Source organism: Dendrobates tinctorius, unplaced genomic scaffold (genome assembly GCF_039654945.1).
Source record: "Dendrobates tinctorius isolate UK_male_01 unplaced genomic scaffold, ASM3965494v1 ptg000001l, whole genome shotgun sequence".
NCBI classification, from domain to species: domain Eukaryota; kingdom Metazoa; phylum Chordata; class Amphibia; order Anura; family Dendrobatidae; genus Dendrobates; species Dendrobates tinctorius.
In genome coordinates, this window is record NW_027361669.1 from 15573171 (window position 1) to 15592879 (window position 19709).

General features: G+C 43.2%; 2 protein-coding genes across 5 annotated transcripts in view; one reads left to right on the plus strand and one right to left on the minus strand.

Moving 5' to 3' along the window:
- Positions 1-19709, minus strand: part of LOC141083503 (PDZ and LIM domain protein 7-like) — a 147019-nt gene that overhangs the window by 106089 nt on the left and 21221 nt on the right. The window lies entirely within an intron of this gene.
- LOC141085982 (uncharacterized) lies at positions 5371-11078 on the plus strand. The gene is made up of 3 exons (XM_073571719.1): positions 5371-5557; positions 8602-8752; positions 9056-11078. Exons 1-3 carry the CDS (start codon positions 5371-5373, stop codon positions 9390-9392), a joined length of 675 nt encoding a protein of 224 aa, XP_073427820.1. The 3' UTR covers positions 9393-11078.

Genomic DNA, 19709 nt, shown 5'->3' on the forward strand with positions numbered 1-19709 from the left:
CAATTTGTCCTGAGTATGCTGATACCCCATATGTGGGAGAAAACTACTGTATGGGCACACGTCGGGGCTCGGAAGGGAAGTAGTGACGTTTTGGAATGCAGACTTTGATGGAATGGTCTGCGGGTGTCATGTTGCCTTTGGAGAGCCCCTAATGTACCTAAACAGTGGAAACCCCCCACAAATGACACCATTTTGTAAACTAGACCCCCCAGGGAACTTATCTAGATGTGTGGTGAGCACTTTGACCCCCCCAGTGCTTCACAGAAGTTTACAACGCCCGGGCGTGAAAATAAAAAATTCGTATTTTTTCCACAAACATGATCTTTTAGTCACCATTTTTTTATTTTCCCAAGGGTACCAGGAGAAATTGGACCCCAAAAGTTGTTGTCCAATTTGTCCTGAGTACGCTGATTTCCCATATGTGGGAGAAAACTACTGTATGGACACACGTCGGGGCTCGGAAGGGAAGCAGTGACGTTTTGGAATGCAGACTTTGATGGAATGGTCTGCGGGTGTCATGTGCGTTTGGAGATCCCCTGATGTACCTAAACTATTGAAACTCCCCACAAGTGACCCCATTTTGGACACTAGACCCCCCACGGAACTTTTCTAGATGTGTGGTGAGCACTTTGAACCCCCAAGTGCTTCACAGAAGTTTATAACGCTCGGACGTGAAAATAAAAAAATCATTTTTTTCCACAAAAATGATATTTTTGCCCCCAATTTTTTATTTTCCTAAGGGTAACAGGAGAAATTGGACCCCAAAAATTGTTTTGCAATTTGTCCTGAGTAGGCTGATACCCTACATGTGGGGGTAAAACACTGTTTGGGCGCATAGCAGAGCTTGGAAGGGAAGGAGCACCATTTGACTTTTTCAACTCAGAATTGGCTGGAATTGAGATCAGACGCCATGTTGCATTTGGAGAGCCCCTGATGTGCCCAAACAGTGGAAACCCCCAATTCTAACTCCAACCCGAACCCCAACACGCCCCTAACCCTAGCCCTAACCCTAGCCCTAACCCTAGCCCTAACCCTAGCCCTAGCCCTAACCCTACCCCAACACACCCCTAGCCCTAACCCTAGCCCTAACCCTAATGGAAAAATGGAAATAAATACATTTTTTTTATTTTATTATTTTTCCCTAACTAAGGGGGTGATAACGGGGGGTTTGATTTACTATTTATGGCGGTTTTTATGTTTGGCGGCTGTCGCACGCTAAAAGACGCTTTTTATTGTAAAAATAGTTTTTGCATCACCACATATTGAGAGCTATAATTTTTCCGTATTTTGACCCACCGAGTCATGTGAGGTCTTATTTTTTGCGGGACGAGTTGACGTTTTTATTGGTACCATTTTCGGGCACGTGAAATTTTTTGATCGCTTTTTATTCCGATTTTTGTGACGCAGAATGAACAAAAACCAGCGTTTCATGAATTTCTTTTGGGGGGGTGCGTTTACACCGTTCCGCGTGCGGTAAAATTGATAAAGCGGTTTTATTCTTCGGGTCAGTACGGTTACAGCGATACCTCATTTAGGTCGTTTTTTTATGTTTTTGTCGGTTTTATGCAATGAAAACTATTTTATATAAAAAATAATTATTTTTGCATCGCTTTATTCTGCGAGTTATAACTTTTTTATTTTTTCACTGATGATGCTGTATGGCGGCTTGTTTTTTGCGGGACAAGATGACGTTTTCAGCGGTACCATGGATATTTATATGCGTCTTTTTGATCGCGCGTTATTGCACTTTTTGTTTGGCGGTATGATAATAAATCATTATTTTTTGCTTCGTTTTTTATTTTTGTTTTTTAAGGGGTTCGCTAAAGGGGTTAACTATTGGGACAGTTTTATAGGGCAGGTCGTTACGGACGCGGCGATACCTAATATGTGTACTTTTATTGTTTTTTTTTTTATTATTTTCAAAAAATGAATTTATTGAGGAATATTTTTTTTTTTTTTTACTAATTTATTTGGCGATTTTTTTAAATTTATTTTTACACTTTTTTTTAATTTTTTTTTTACTTTATTACATAGTCCCAGGTGGGACATCACTGTCCTGTGACAGATCGCTGATCTGTCACATCACAGATCACTGTGACAGATCAGCAATCTGTCACAGGCAGTGCACAAGGCTTCCTCATGCCTGCGCTTTGCAGGCACTGAGGAAGCCAGCTTCCCCAGGCCCCCGAAGGCCCCCGTCGCCATCTTGGATTCGGGGGCCTGGAGGAAAGGAGCCCCCCCGCAGCAGCGCTGCACATTGCGCTGCCGTGGGGGGCTCAGGGAAGCACGGAGGGAGCCCCCTCCCTGCCGATGCTTCCCTTTAACCCCCCGGTACACCGCGATCATGTTTGATCGCGGTGTGCAAGGGGTTAACGTGTCGGGGGCGGTCCGTGACCGCCCCTGACACATTGTGCCGGGTGTCAGCTGTGATAATCAGCTGACACCCGGCCGCGATCAGCGGCGCTCACCACGTGGGCGCCGCTGATCGCGGTAGACGTACTATCCCGTCCCCGGTCATACGGGCCCGGGTACCGTGGACGGGATAGTACGTCTCATGTCAGGAAGGGGTTAAAAACAGACACCACAACCCGGTGACGGATCTCTCAACTATGGCAAGATTGATAACAAAAGTTTTTAATATAATTTTTCATTTTTCTATTTGTTACATCAGCCAAGAAAATTGTTGTTACAGGTCTTTTCACACGAGGAGCTTTTAATTTATAGGCGACATAACTGCCGCAAAGGTTGAGGATTATCGGTGGGCTGCTGAGCTCCTCAATGAAAACATCGACCACGGCAAAGATCTCAGACAGTGCCTGTGGGAAGACATCTTGGGAACCCCTGATCTCTTTGCTAGATGAAACCCATTCAGACTACATTATATTAAGTTTTGAACAGTCACTTACATTTTTTTCCATTTAACAACTGATGTTTGGTATCCAGACACACAACACCAAGATGACAGGCCGCTATACACAACTTCTAAAAATACTGACTCTTTTTACGACAACTGCATCAAGTAACATTAATTAAGGCTGGAAAACTTCAGCCTGACAGCAGTTATGTAGAGAGCCAAACATAGGCCGCCAGAGGCTAAACTATTACATTACTGCTACCTTCTACGAATGCCGCTTTATCATTTCCACCATATTATATTCCTCCCGTATATGACCCCAGGAAAAACGCAACATAAAATACAAACTCTTGACGTGTTTATTTTCCAGAATTTTTATGCAAATTTAAGGCTATGTGCTCATACTGAGTATTTGCTTGCAGAAATTTCTGCCGGTCTTGGTAGCAAAAACACTGCAGAAAAAATGCAGCATTTTTGGGGTGTTTTTTGCATACATTTTTTTCCTGTGCATTTAATAGGTCAAAACCGGACAGGACTGGCATCCTGGAAGGAAAGATACTGCTCGTGTGCACAACACTTCAGGATGCTCATTGACTTTGCTAACTTAAGCATTCCCTAGCATTTTGGGCCAATTCCGCGCGGGGAAAAAACGCATCAAAAACGCACCATGTGCACACAGCCTTATTAAGCTGCTTTTTTACCAGTACAGGTAAAAGCTGAGATTTCAGAGATCTCATGCACATGGTTGGTTTCTTTTCCAGAATGAATTTGAAAACTGCTGCATTTTTTTACATCTGCATCATGTAAATTCTTTCAGCGTTTTTGCAGCACTTTTTCACCCTTAGAAAGTAATGAGAAAGTGAAAAAACTGTGCAAAATACACAATGACATTTTTCATGGCATTTCACATTTTTGGTGAATAAAACTCACTTTATTAGACATGTACTGTAGATAAACACACGTCTCATTCACTCTACTGGCACTAGGAAATCCTTCAGTTTTGGGGACAAAATCTATGTAAATACTTGTGCACATATTATGTACACATATTTTGTTATTGCAGCATTTTGTTTTGGTGTGTTTTTTATGCAAATTTTTCAGAAATCTCATGCATCCGGGGTCCTCCCCAGCTCATCCCACTCAGAATAGCTGGTATAAAGTGGTGTGAAACTGCCAAAAGTCAGTTGGCGGTCGGCTCATACAGACGGTATGTGTGTGCTCATCAAACGGTGAGAGATGTGAGCAGGGGGCTGAGACTGAGCGGTGGGCAGCCAGGGACCTCACAGGGTGGCAGAGCTCAGCCCATATTATTAACTAATGGAAATCTGGGTCGAATGGGCCACCCTGGGAGCAGTGGGACCTAGCTCTGGTTTGCAGGGTACTGATTAGAGATTAGCCAATTTGTTCGGATTTGTTTCCGAATAGGACTGGCACTGAGTCAATGGGAGTAGAAATTACTGAATATGTTCGGAACCGATCATAAGAAACATTCGGCACGAATATTGTTCGAATATGGCTCGAATATGTCAAAATCACACGCGGAAACAAAATCCGAACAAATTCGCTCATCTGTAGTGCTGATGCCAGCTCCACACAAAATTACATATATGTCCAAAATATACTAACATGACTGACTTCCCTATCCTCACCCCATAAAGCAGCTGTGCCATAACAATCCCTTTTTATTTGACTTCCCTTACACATCACATCACTCATAAAAAGTATATTATTATAACAAATCTGTCAACCCAAAGAGGGCGTCCGCAGTCAGACTTGGCGTCACCAGGGTCCAGGAACTTTCTGGTTTTCACCCTTTAACATCTATACAGGGATTTGGCTTTCGATGAAGGGGTCTTAGGGTATTGTCTGTGGATGGTGATGAGAGGTAAGAGATCAAACCTAACAAGCCAGGTCTGTACCAGATCCAAATATGAAGCCAGGTCTGAGCATCAATCAGAGGGAAGAAGCAAAATTACCCAATCCAGGTCAAACCAGTAAAGGCACCAAGCAGCTCATCAGCAGAACGGTAAGGATCACAGCCGAGTCAGAATACTAAACACTCAGACTGACAACTTGTCACAGATTTCTATCAATTAGGCCAGTTTCACACGTCAGTGGCTCCGGTACGTGTAGTGACAGTTTTCTCACGTACCGGAGACACTGACACACGTAGACACATTCTAATAAATGTGTCTATGCAGATGTCAGCGTGTTTTCACGGACCATGTGTCCATGTACAAAATACGCTGACATGTCCGTTTTTGTGCAACAGCACGGATCACACGGACCCATACAAGTCAATGGGTCTGTGTAAACACGTGTGCCGTCTGTGCCCCGTCCGTGTGCGTTTTCCAAAATATATTGTTAACGTTGAAACCAATTGTATCAATACCAGCCAGGTGTCTAGACATTGCCTGCAAAAAAGTTGGCTCACAGTCTGGACAGTTTTTGGACTGAGGTGAAGTTGGACTCTTCTCACAGTGGTTGCAAATGGTTTGGTCATTTTTCCCCAAATTATGGCCCCACATGTGGACACAGAACAGCTTATACGTCTGGTGGAGCAACATCCCGAACTTTGGGACACTCGATCTGACGGATACCATGACAGGCTGGCCATAGAATGTGCTTGGTTTGCTGTAGCTGAACAGCTCTACCCCAGACCTGGTTGGGCCACATATTCACCAGCCAAGCAGGCAAAGTTTGGTAAGTTACCCCCATAGATGTTCCTTTTTAACAATCAAATTCAAAAATGTTTTCATGTGACCAGATTTTACATGGTTAGATTTGCAAGGTGACATGTGTAGCAAAAACACACATTAGCTTAATATTTTTTGCATTTGTCTCTTGAATCACATCATATAGATTACATTTAGTCCTAGGTTTATAGTCTGATCCCTCTATTTAATATACAAATTCATCATTAACCATGCTTGGTGAAAACTTTAAAAACATGCAGTGTGTGTCTGTGGCAGTATTTTTGTGTTGCTCACTAGCTTCATGTCTGTCACACTTTTGTTGTAGGGATACTACATTTGTAAAAAAAAAAAAAAAAATTTACCTTGCTAAATCAATGGCTACTTGTCAGACATGTGTTAACAATGTGAAGTTTTGCACTGTTCCATGGGCTAACAATTGTGTTATATCATATTTAACAGTCTGTACTGTATAAAAACCATATCTGTACAGATGTCTCACATTTTTGGGGCTTTGGCCTAACTAGGCTGCCATATTTAGCCGTGTGTGAACTTCCAGAGCAAATTGAAAAAAAAAATTAGCCTTGCAAGTGTAAATTACGTTGTTTAAATGAGAAGGTGATCGCCTATGACTTAGTTTACATGTAAGGATCATCATGTGCTTCGTACTACTATTAAGCACCCATACACAACATATTGCCAAAAAAAAAAAAAAAACACACTTGGACTGTTTGTATGTCACATTTGTTGGTTGACCCACCACTGAATATGTCTGAGTTAGGCTATGTGCACACGTAACGGAACTCTCGCGGAAATTACCACGAGAATTCCGGAATTCCATTCCGCGGGAAAATCGCATTTTAAATTCCCGCGATTTTCCCGTGGAAAAACTAGCATTTTGCAAGTGTAATTAGCTTGCAGAATGCTAGCGTTTTCCAAGCGATCTGTAGCATAGCTTGGAGAACTGATTGACAGGTTGTCACACTCAAACATAGTGTTTGACGAGTGTGACCAACTTTTTACTACTGAGGCCACCTAAGCAGCATCAGTAGTAAAAGATAAAATGTAAAAAAAAAAAAAAAAAAAAAAAAAAAAAAAAAAAAAGGTGTTATTCTTACCTTCCGATGTCCCGCGCAGCCGTTCCCAGTTATCCTTTGCGAAAATGCCCGCGATGGCGTACGTTCTCGCGGGTATCGCGACGTCTCGCGGTCATTCGCGATGACGTCGCGCGAATGACCGCGAGACTTCGCGATCCCGCGAGAACGGACGTCATCGCGGGTATTTTCGCAAAGGATTACTGGGAACGAGAGCGTGGAGAGGCGGGAAGGCTGCGCGGGACGCCGGAAGGTAAGAATAACAATATTTTTTATTTTAAATTCTATTTTTTACAGGGATATGGTACCCAAAGCCCGGAGGACAGTCTCCTCTCCTCCGGACCGTGGGTACCATCCGCAATTGTTCTGCTTACTTTCCGCATGTTGTGCACAGCCACATGCAGGAAGTAAACGGAACAATACATTCCTATGGGTGCGGGATCGCCGCGATGCCGCAAAATAATGAGCATGCTGCGTTTTTTACCACGAAGCGATTCCGCTGCGGTAAAAACCGCAGCATTAGCACAGCATTGCGGAATCCTATAGGAATGCATGGGATGCTTATTTTTCGCGTTTTCGCGGCAAAATGCTGCGGAAACGTGAAAAAAACGCCACAAGTGAACTCAGCCTTAGACTTAATTCTAGACACCACACAAAATATTTTACACACTGCAAGCCCTTACATATGTCTGCTGGTAATTTTTACTTGTGAAGGTTTGTGTTGTTCTACACACCACAAGTCTGGCAGGCTATGTTGTTTCTAAGCAGATTTTATACATGGGCATGGTGAACAAACATCACATTTTGGGTCACAGCATGGATGAAAATGGTCACACACTTCTTAGTCTTAGGCCTCTTTCACACTTCAGTTTTTAGTGTCAGTTAAAATCCGCCAAAAAGGCGGAAAAGCGGATCCGTTCCTGAGAGAGAGAGAGAGAGAGAGAATTTTTTTCGTTCGCCAGAAAGGATTTCAGGGTTAATTTTCTCCCTGACTTCCTTTCTCCGGGCATGCGCACTGGAAAATGCGGATCCTACAACAAAAAAAACGTTGCAGGGTCCGTCCAGGCATGCCGGCGGACGCAAAATATTTGGCGGATCCGCAAAAAAACGGATCCAACGGATGGCCATCCGTCAAGATCAGCCAGTAATGCAACTCAATGGGGAAAAAAACGAATCCGCCCAAAAAAAAATGGCGGATCCGTTTTTTTCAAAAACTGGCAGATTTTGACTGATGGTCAAAAACGGAAGTGTGAAAGAGGCCTTAGTGTCCAGGCCAAAAGTGTTTGGACATTTTTGTGAAAACAATGTACTGCGCTCCCCAACTGCATACAAATTGGGCTCCAAAGGCACAATGTGTTTAGAAGTGAAACTGAAAGTAAATTCACTTCAAATGTCTCACAAAAAAAGTCTAAACTTCTCTTCAAACCCAGCCTGCTCTGCACCCATTGGTCCCCATTGTGGCCTACTTACTGCGGTCAGGACGGCACCTGCTCTTCAGCCAGAGTCAGGGTAAGCCTCTATGTGTTGCAGCAGTAGCCTGTTACAGTGCACCAGTGTTATTGCAGACGTGTTTGATTCTTATCTCCTTCACTCTCCTGAGAAGTATAGGCTTTTTGTGGGACATTTGAATTGAATTTACTTTCAGTTTCACTTCTAAAACACATTGTGCCTTTGGAGCCCAATTTGTATGCAGTTTGGGAGCGCAGTGCATTATTTTCTAATTTATCTATGTTTTATTTTGACAGTTTGAGCAGATTATGTCTAGGTACCACCAGGCCGTCTCTTGTAGTGGTCAGCGCCAGTGGATTTTTTATTGTTTTGATATTTTTGTTAAGCCATCATGATCCAGAAACCAAACATTAGGAAATACAACATAGCTGAAAATCTTATGTTGGTACTGAAATAATATTTTAATGTTGTGCTTTCTGTAATTTTTGCATTTTTAACACTTTACCAACAGTTGATTTGGTCAAACGGCGTTGGCACTCAGCGAGGGACCAGTTCAGGTGGGAATTTAATCCCCTCCCCTCCACTACCGATGCTTCCAAGAAGAGGCAATATGTGTACTACCACAATTTAGCTTTCCTAAGGCCAATCTTGGAGCTAAATCCGTAAGTGACTCTGTGTGTTTGCCAAAACATAATAACCTTACAACAACCCTGTTTTTAGTACAAAAATTTCTTTACAGAAATGTTTTAAACGGCCCCCCAAAATTGTGGACCCATAGTTCCATAATATTAAGAATGTTCAAATTTTACACATACACAAGTGGATACTGTATGTGAAAATTTGAAGAGTTTCCATAGTCAACACCTACCTTCATGTTTTCCAAAATTACCACAATGTAACTAGTTAGTTGATTTAGTGTTTGGTGTCAATTATTTATATTTATGCCACAATGTCTTTTCTCCTAGGACGTATGACAACCTGGTGATTCAGATGATTTGCCCACCCCAGACAGATCATTGGCATGTACTTCAGCCTCGGAGACCGAACCCCCAGCGGACCCCACTCCACCAACACAGCCTGAACAGGTGTCTGATGTCGGTGAAGCCTCCACTGATGCTGCTCAGGGAAGCACACAACAATCTGGTAAAGCAACATCACAAGCAGCAGCCCCAGCACCACAGGCAACATCAGCCACAGCAACACAGGCAGGATCAACAGCCAATGTCCCTCGCTATCTTGCCCACACTCCCAGAGATCGACGAAACAGGCGACATGAAGACACACGAATGTTGCCTGAGCTGATTGATGTGCGAGTTTTAAGCATCCTGAATTCCCTGACACCCGAAAATTCAGTAGAGCGGTTTTGTAGGTGCCTCGCCCACTGCCTAGCAAAAGTTCCTGAAGAACGGCAGGAACGTGTACGGGCTGCTATATTGACACTCATTGCTGCATGTCAGGGAGAGCAGGAACCCAACAATGTTTTAGGGCCCATAGAACAATGGCGAGCTGGCCAGCTTCCCATACAAATGGCATCTGATACCAACATCAGAGATGTGCCAAATGTTGGAACACTATCCTCACGGGCCGAACCTATCACAGCAACACAACAAGCTGAGAGCATGGCTGCATCCATTCCTTTGCCTCCAGCTCCTTCCTCTAGAGTCTAGACAACTATATGGCCCAATGTCCGGCCCTTATTCTGGCCCTCCTGCTCCTTCCTCGAGCCAACATTACGGTCAAATGTCTGGCCCTCCTGCTCCTTCCTCAAGCCAACATTATGGCCAAATGTCCGGCCCTTATTCTGGCCCTCCTGCTCCTTCCTCAAACCAATATTATGGCCAAATGTCCGGCCCTTATTCTGGCCCTCCTGCCTCGAGCCAACATTATGGCCATATGTCCGGCCCTTATTCTGGCCCCCCTGCTCCTTCCTCTAGCCAATATTATGGCCAAATGTCCGGCCCTTATTCTGGCCCTCCTGCCTTGAGCCAACATTATGGCCAAATGTCCGGCCCTTATTCTGGCCCCCCTGCTCCTTCCTCTAGCCAATGTTATGGCCAAATGGCCGCCCATGCTTCTAGGTCTTTAGCTCCTGCCTCAAGACATTCTTCACAAAAAAGGTCTCGCAGTTTTTTGGTTCCTCCTTCCCGTGCCTCCAGACATCATTATGTCCAAGGGTCTGCCCCCCTACAGCCAACAATCTCAAAACGTGCCTTCCATCATCTCTGTGGGTTATAGTAGTGCTGTTAGTTTTGCCCATCCACAGGCCTATACTATACCAGCAAGGCAGCAGACACCTGTGTTTGAGCATTTTGTTACACAAAGCCATTTTATTATTATGCATTTATATAGCGCCATTTATTCCATGGCGCTTTACATGTGAAAAGGGGAAATATAGACAAGTATAGTAAACATGTGTAAGACAAGGGACACACAAGTACATAAGGAGAGGGGACCCTGCCCGCGAGGGCTCACAGTCTACATTTGACAAGAGGTGAGAATACTACATCACAATACTATGCCAGCCAGATATCTGAGTCAGAAAGTACTTCAGTTCACCCACAAAATGTCCAGTCATCCTTTTTGGGAGTGTCTTTGGAACCACAACCTTATCCACCATCTCCATCTGTTTCCCCTACAATGTTCACATCCACACCTCATCAAACACCAACACTCCAGGGCCAATTGTCTCAAGGTCAAATGGGCACACACTCTGCCAGCCCAGAACATGAAAGCACACTCAATCCCAGTGACAAGTCTTTCTCTAGTCAGAGTGATTTAGTTGACTTGTAACTAATCTTGCTAAATATGTTGAGGACCCCAAAAATGCAGCCAGAACAACATTCCCCAAAATTATAAAGGTGCTGTGTTTTAATAGGCCATCACATTGAGTGTTTGGCTCCTGTATAGCCTTTCATTATCTGGAATAGTTTTGATAATCGGCCTAAATGTTTGGTATATGTCTGGGTGTGTGTGGGCTTGCACCCTTTTTTTTTTTTTTTGGGGGGGGGGGGGGGGAGGTTGGAGGTGAGACTCTTGTTGTATTGTAAGCTAAATACATAGCTTTCTATTTTTTCAGTTTGGAATGGAAAAACACATTTTGAAGCCATATGTTGGAACCAAAAATAAACAATTTGTTTAATTGTTCCTATGTGTTTTGTTTTATTTTTACAAATGAATCTGTTACATCAAACAGGCATGACAACATTCACATTTAGTACATAGTTTATTGTGTAAAAACTAACATGTAATGGCACACAGCAATTGCTAACAATGTAGATATAGCCGATCATCTTTATTAAATGTGTGTACGTTGTGTTCACATGGCCAACAATATACATTACTGGAAATATACTATAATTAAAGAAGGGACAATCATGGGCACACAGTTTGTTCACACTTTGTCAGACTGTTACAGCTGATTCACACTAATGTCAACTTGTGAAATGCTACACAAATCCTAATGTATTGGCATTTACACCTATATTGAGCAATGATAGTGTGTGAATGTATTATTTAGCTAGCTCGCATTGGCTTAGGATACTAATGAAAACAAGTTTCAGCATGCTGCTAGAGTAATTTTTAAGAAGATGACAAGACACAATAGATGTCCCTGGCTTAAAGGGAATCTGTCACCCCTTTTTTGAGATATCATATAATGATATCATTCAATTGTGTGTCACATAAGGATTCTCTTAGTACTTTTGCTTCCCCCTGACCCTGCACCTTTCATGCATAAATACCTTGTTTATATCGGTTCAGATGTATGTAAACTGCCGCTGTCTGGTCCACGGGGCTTATTCAACTGCTCCCCCCTCCCTGTCTTGCTCTACGTATTTCTTCTTGTGTAGAGCAAGACAGGGGGGGGGGGGGCAGTTGAATAAGCCCCGCCCAGCGGACTGGACCGTGGCAGTTTACATACATCTGAACCAATATAAAAAAGGTAGTTATGCATGAAAGGTGCGGGGTCAGGGGGAAGCAAAAGTACTAAGACAATCCTTATGTGACACACATTGAATGATATCATTATAGGATATCTCAAAAAAGGGGTGACAGATTCCCTTTAAACAAGTTCAGCAACCCAACACTTACATTAGGTGAGTGCTGTTGGTATTGAACACACCAATTGCATTGTCTAAGGTGGCAAATCATGTGGCGCAGATAGTAAGCACAATGACAGCTTGCAATATCAATGAGATATATGTATGTATTGTATATATACACATATATTTCTGATATAAAAAACATATGTTGACACTATACATGGATAGATGTATATATTTTCTACACTCACAAGGCAACCATTACTCTGGCGTGTTGGGTGCTAGAACATCAGGAGATGACAGGATAGAAGACATGCTTTGCACACAGTTCAAATATTTTTAATGTGCAGATATATATGTCACAGACTCAAGTGTGCAAAACTATTGAGCTTGGGAAAAGGCGATTTCTATAGAAATTAGCAATGTCAGTATGTATGTTCAAGCTGATCGTCATGTGTCACAATAACATTCCAAACCACACACAATGCTTCAGGGTGGTCTTTATTTTCGCAGACACATTCTTTCTTGCTGCCAAAACATACTTTCCTACAAGGAAGCATTAGCCTAACCCAAGACATAAATTAACCAAAATGAGGTATTAGTTATTTGGTATAGTTAACCATAAAACTTTGAGAAGGCCAGGTATCTGTTACTAACATAAAATGTAAGGCTGCAACCAACATCAAGGGGCCTCATTGTCTTGTGAGTCCATAACAAAATTATTAGCCAAATGGCACAAAAATTTCATAAAGACACTTAGAAAATTAAGACATATGTAAAGCTAACATTAGTTGTTCAGCTCAGTTTGCCATGGCACACTACCCTCTGGTGTTAGAAAATAATCAGCATAAAGATTCCTGACTTGAAGGCCAGACTGAGCAACTTGGGTAGCACGCCGACCTTCCTCTGGTAATGTCACATTTACCACTCTCTCCTCATCCAAATCATCCAAGGATGGTTCTTATTTTCTTGAAAAATTATGCAAAATCACTACTGCCTTTATGACTGCCTGGACATTGTCTGGATGCATCTGGATTTGTGTTTCAAAGATACGCCATTTACTAGTAAAGATCCCAAAAGCACACTCAACCAATCGACGTGCTCTCATGAGTCGCATGCTAAAAATGCGCCTACGGGTGTCCAAACGTCGACGTGGAAATGGGCGAAGAACATGCCTGGACAGTGCAAAACCCTCATCAGCAACCATAATAAATGGTGCAGGTGGGGATGAGGCTCCAGGAAGCACACATGGATGGGGAATATTAAAATTTTGCTCAGCAAGTCGCCTAGCTAATCTGGAATATTGAAAGATGCGAGCTTCAGAGGCACTCCCATATGCCCCAATGTCAGCAATTACAAAGCAGGAGGTGCTGTCTGCTACAGCCAGCAGCACTACGGAAAAATATTTTTTATAATTAAAGTAACGAGACCCTGATTTTGGGGTCTTCTTCACACGAATGTGTTTACCATCAAGGGCACCTATGCAATTAGGGAACTCTGTGGCTTCCATGAACCCCTGGGCAATCGTCACCCTGTCTTGTGTGGTTGGCTGAGGCATGAATCAGCTCTTCAGCTTGTCCCATATGAGATCACAGGTTGAGCGCACAATCCCGGATATGGTTTACGTTCCAAGGAGGAGCTCAAAATAGAGGGAAGAAAATGAATTGCCAGTAGCCAGGAATCTGTTCACAAAACAATAGTTTAGGTGTCTAACAATACTAAAAAGGTACAGAATATGATGGAAAGGAAAACAATGCTAACATAGTGAAGCTCAGACAGCACATATAATCATAAGAGATATGTTGATTAAAATCTAAAGAACAACCATGAAGGAAGCACATAGGTGTAAGGGTACCGTTACACCTAGCAATGCACCAGTGATCCCGACCAGTATCGCTAGGTGGTTGCTAGTGAGCTGCCACACAGGCAGATCTCACCAGCGACATCGCAGGGGACGGGGATCGCTACTTACCCTGTCAGACGTGGCGATCCTGCGTCCTCCTGCCCGGCTCCATGCCTCGCTCGTCGGCGCCACAGGAAGCGCCGCAGGAAGCGCCCGATGAGAAATGATCCAGGAGCTTCTCGCGCGACCAGCGATGAGCAGTGGGGGAGCCGGTCGGAGGTAAGTATCAGACATAGCAATATCGCTGCAACGTCACAAAATCGGTGACTTTACAGCGATATTGCTAGCGATATCGCAGTGTATAACGGGGGCTTTAGTTAGAATAGCCAGGTCTGAAATTTGGTATGTTACTAGTTTGGTTGAGGGTAATAGGATTAGGTTAATTGTAATACGTCATAGACAAATTGTTTTTTGGCCTGTAGTTGTAGGAGAATGTTAAGCAAGACATGTATGGCTGTTTAAATAATGTTTAGTGCGTAACCTAGGGAAATCAAACATTACACAATATAATGTGAAAGTCTGAGTCAAATGTGTGATTAATAATAATAATAATCTTTATTTTTAACATATTTTAATATATTCCGCAGCGCTTTACATTTTGCACACATTATCATCACTGTCCCCGATGAGGCTCACAATCTAAATTCCCTATCAGTATGTCTTTGGAATGTGGGCGGAAACCCACGCAAACACGGGGAGAACATACAAACTCCTTGCAGATGTTGTCCTTGGTGGGATTCGAACCCAGGACCCGGTGGCTCAGTGGTTTTGATTTACAAAAGTTACCTCAAGGTTACTAGCAAACGCTCCTCCGGAGAAATGCTTAGTCGCATGCAGGTGTCTTGTCTGAGAAGGTAAAGACGCAAAACTCCAGAATTGTGTCAAATCCAGAAATGGATAGACGACAAAAAAGCCATAAATTTCAATGGGTATTGGCGAAGTTCAACATACAACTTGGTAAAATGACCATGTGCCCCACGGAGTAATAGTATAGGGTGAACCCATAGTCTTTTTTTTCCCCGTGGTTCCTGACCAAGCATAAGTTGGCGAACCCCAAAGTGACGTGACACAAGCCATGCCAACCACAACGCCTCATTTGAAATAGACATATTTGTGAGGCCTAAGGAATAATAACACACAACCCTAAGCTAATATGTCATTGTATTAACCCTTTTGTCAATTTTTGAAACACTCATCACTAATGGCTCACACCTTTCCCATTTTAAAGCATTAAATTGACGCTTTAACCCTTCATTTGGACATAGAAACCTTAGGTTTGGATACGTATTCACACGTACAGCACATGGATGACACACGGACAGCACACGGATGGAAAACACGTACACACGGATCGCAAGCAGATGACACACGGATGGTATACGTGTCCACACGGACACGGATAGCACCAGGACCGTGTTTACCGGTACCGGAAATATCTGGACGTGTGAAACCGCCCTTACACTGGCTAGGTGGAGCTTGCGTAAGATTATCACAAAGGTTTCCTAAAGCAATACAATTTTTTTTGTACTTAAAAGGCTATCTGGCAGAATAAATTGACTGCTTCAGCCAAGCATAAGTGCTCGCTGTACCCTTTGGGTATCCAAGCAGTAGTGCCCACCTATGCGTCTCATTATTATCTCTGCACCCCTCTTCCTTGACTGACAGTCCTGTCTTTACAGGAGCCAAAGGAGGATGAAGATACATGGAAATCAGGTAGGTGACACAGTGCCATGAGCTGCTCGGTCACACCAAGGGTGCAGAGAGATTCACTTTATGGGGATGTCTGAGATTAGAAGCATTCTACATACATTCCAGTACATGCATATGAATTTGGGCATTTTCTTCTTCACGTTACTGAAAATGTCTTTATAATGTATTGCACGACAAATAGTTTAATAACAATTGCCTACTGGTCACAACAATTGTATTAAGCAAGCTGAAAGTGTAATAACCTATGAAGCTGTAATGACAAGGAAGCATCTTTAGGTTTAATGTCTGCAGACAAGCACAACGGAGTAGGTAACTAAGAATATAAAGCACATCAAAAACAGAGGTAGGTGAAAATGCTGCGACTTGATGGTAATTACCTGTGTTATAGCTGGGCGTATTACCACTTAAATACCATAATAATCCCTTGTATGAGATCACTGCTTAGAATCCAAATAGCTGCCAAATGTAGGTTTTATTTCAATTATTGCAAATTAAAGAGTAGCTAAACTTTATTAATTTAGATAATTCTGTCCAGCTTGGAAAGTTATGAAACTTTCAAAATCCTTTTACTAAGAGAATCCTGTAAAAAAAATGTATTAAAGCAGTTTCCAATACCCTGTTTTTCCCTGGTCTATTTCCCTGACTGTTGTTGCACTGATATTAGCACATTCTCATGTGGAGTACAGATGATAGCAGTGAAAGGGACAGCTCAGCACCTGTCTCACTGACTGTGGTACACTGCTGCAGCAGATTGTTCTGGTAAAGCCTTCACATGACCGTGTGGCATCTGTTTTTATCCCAGATGCCACATACAGTGCCTACAAGTAGTATTCAACCCCCTGCAGATTTAGCAGGTTTGATAAGATGCAAATAAGTTAGAGCCTTCAAACTTCACACAAGAGCAGGATTTATTAACAGATGCATAAATCTTACAAACCAAAAAGTTATGTTGCTCAGTTAAATGTTAAAAAATTTTAAACATAAAAGTGTGGGTCAATTATTATTCAACCCCTAGGTTTAATATTTTGTGGAATAACCCTTGTTTGCAATTACAGCTAATAATCGTCTTTTATAAGACCTGATCAGGCCGGCACATGTCTCTGGAGTTATCTTGGCCCAATCCTCCATGCAGATCTTCTCCAAGTTATCTAGGTTCTTTGGGTGTCTCATGTGGACTTTAATCTTGAGCTCCTTCCACAAGTTTTCAATTGGGTTAAGGTCAGGAGACTGACTAGGCCACTCCAACACCTTGATTTTTTGCCTCTTGAACCAGGCCTTGGTTTTCTTGGCTGTGTGCTTTGGGTCGTTGTCTTGTTGGAAGATGAAATGACGACCCATCTTAAGATCCTTGATGGAGGAGCGGAGGTTCTTGGCCAAAATCTCCAGGTAGGCCGTGCTATCCATCTTCCCATGGATGCGGACCAGATGGCCAGGCCCCTTGGCTGAGAAACAGCCCCACAGCATGATGCTGCCACCACCATCCTTGACTGTAGGGATGGTATTCTTGGGGTCGTATGCAGTGCCATCCAGTCTCCAAACGTCACGTGTGTGGTTGGCACCAAAGATCTCGATCTTGGTCTCATCAGACCAGAGAACCTTGAACCAGTCTGTCTCAGAGTCCTCCAAGTGATCATGAGCAAACTGTAGACGAGCCTTGACATGACGCTTTGAAAGTAAAGGTACCTTACGGGCTCGTCTGGTACGGAGACCATTGCGGTGGAGTACGTTACTTATGGTATTGACTGAAACCAATGTCCCCACTGCCATGAGATCTTCCCGGAGCTCCTTCCTTGTTATCCTTGGGTTAGCCTTATTCTTCGGACAAGCCTGGCCTCGGCACGGGAGGAAACTTTCAAAGGCTGTCCAGGCCGTGGAAGGCTAACAGTAGTTCCATAAGCCTTCCACTTGCGGATGATTCTCCCAACAGTGGAGACAGGTAGGCCCAACTCCTTGTAAATGGTTTTGTACCCCTTGCCAGCCTTGTGACCCTCCACGATCTTGTCTCTGATGGCCTTGGAATGCTCCTTTGTCTTTCCCATGTTGACCATGTATGAGTGCTGTTCACAAGTTTGGGGAGGGTCTTAAATAGTCAGAAAAGGCTGGAAAAAGAGATAATTAATCCAAACATGTGAAGCTCATTGTTCTTTGTGCCTGAAATACTTCTTAATACTTTAGGGGAACCAAACAGAATTCTGGTGGTTTGAGGGGTTGACTAATAAATGACCCTCTGAATAAACTTTTCACAATTTAAAAAAAAATTAAACAAAGAAATAACATTCTTTTTTGCTGCAGTGCATTTCACACTTCCAGGCTGATCTACAGTCCAAATGTCACAATGCCAAGTTAATTCCGAATGTGTAAACCTGCTAAATCTGCAGGGGGTTGAATACTACTTGTAGGCACTGTATACCCATTATCACCTATCCTGCTGTGTACATGTTACCAGCAGCATGGATGACAAGGGGCTATGGGTCCGTGTTAAACACGTACGGAACACGGATGGCATCTGTATGTATGGTAGGTGTTTAACCCTGCAAAGTATAGAAGCTTTGCCGTTGAAGGTAAGTAACTAGACTGTTGGAAAGCAAGGTTTGGAAAACACAAATAAGCATTTTTTTTTTTTCACAGGAATGAAGACAAAGTCCCTAATAAAGTGATCTATATAAAAAAGAAAGTGCAGTTACCCTTTAAATATGGTAAAGGACATGACTAGTTGCCAAAAGCTGAATATACTAAATATATACTTTAACATATTCATTAATTAGTTATTCTGAATACTTGGCACATTGATGGTCCTTGAAGATGGCAGGTTATCAGAATTTACTGTAGAAGAAATGTCCACTTATGAACATTAGATTTTAGCCCAAATCCTTGAGCTTATTAATATATCTTAATAGAGATTGCAGGTTCCTTTTCTGACAGATTACATAATTCTGTTTCCCGTCAGTAAAATTCTAAAATGCGAGCTACTGCAGACACCACTAGAGGGCACCCATCAAGAGCTGTGCACGTCTGAGAGCGCCATCTAGTGGTAACTGTAGAATGTAATGTGACTGTGGCTGTGTAATGCACCACTGCATTTACTATTTGTACATTGGGATCCCATATTGCTCTACTAACGTTTTATCGCAATAAGTAAAAATGCCCAATTACCAGGAAAAACATTCCTTTTACTGAAAAACTCTCTTCAAATTATCTTTGCTTTGAATGGTCTTGTGTGCTCCTGACCAGTTTGTTAAAATCTGGAAAATCAAACTGCGGTCTCTGATGTTGCTGGCGTGTACCATCCGACACCACACGGCAGGCAGGAGCACCAGTGTTACCGGAATAACCTTTGTACTATAGATCATAAGCCGCAGACTTAGCTCCTGTAGATTTTGCACTGAAATGACCTGTAATCAGAGAGGCCTGAAGCTCCAGGCCCAGATGTGTAACATCATCATATTCTATTTGTAATACGGCTTTCTTCTTCTGACTTTACACTGGGTCATGTCAGGGGCAGTGCCATGCTTCTGCCATATGTCGGCAGACAGACAATGAAATGACTACACATAAAATATAGATACGGTAGGTGGTGTTTCCAGCCACCAACGGAGTGAATAAAGGAAGGCCATGTGTGTGACCTGTGGAAGCGGCACACCCATAGACATCATTTTATCTAGACAGACTTCAGATCACATGCACGCAGCGTCGGACTGGCCCACCGGAGAACCGGTGGATTCTCCGGTGGGCCCTGGCATCTGGTGGGCCCTGGCACCTGCTGGCATACAGGGCCAGCAGTTGCCTAGGGCCCCCGCTGCTCCAGGGGCCCCCAGCCAGTGGTGTGTCGCACACCATGCAGCTGCTATGGGGGCCCCTGCCAGCGGAGCAGCAGCGGGTGTCAGGAGGCAGGAGCCCCTGTCCCCGCTACTAAAGAGAAATCAATATTCACTGCGAAGCAGTGAATATCATTTCACAGTCTCCACC

Coding starts and splice junctions, on each gene's coding strand:
- LOC141085982 (XM_073571719.1), top strand. CDS start 5,371: ATGGCCCCACATGTGGACACAGAACAGCTTATACGTCTGGTGGAGCAA. Junction 5,558..8,601: donor AGCCAAGCAGGCAAAGTTTG/GTAAGTTACCCC, acceptor CTTTACCAACAG/TTGATTTGGTCAAACGGCGT. Junction 8,753..9,055: donor CCAATCTTGGAGCTAAATCC/GTAAGTGACTCT, acceptor CTTTTCTCCTAG/GACGTATGACAACCTGGTGA.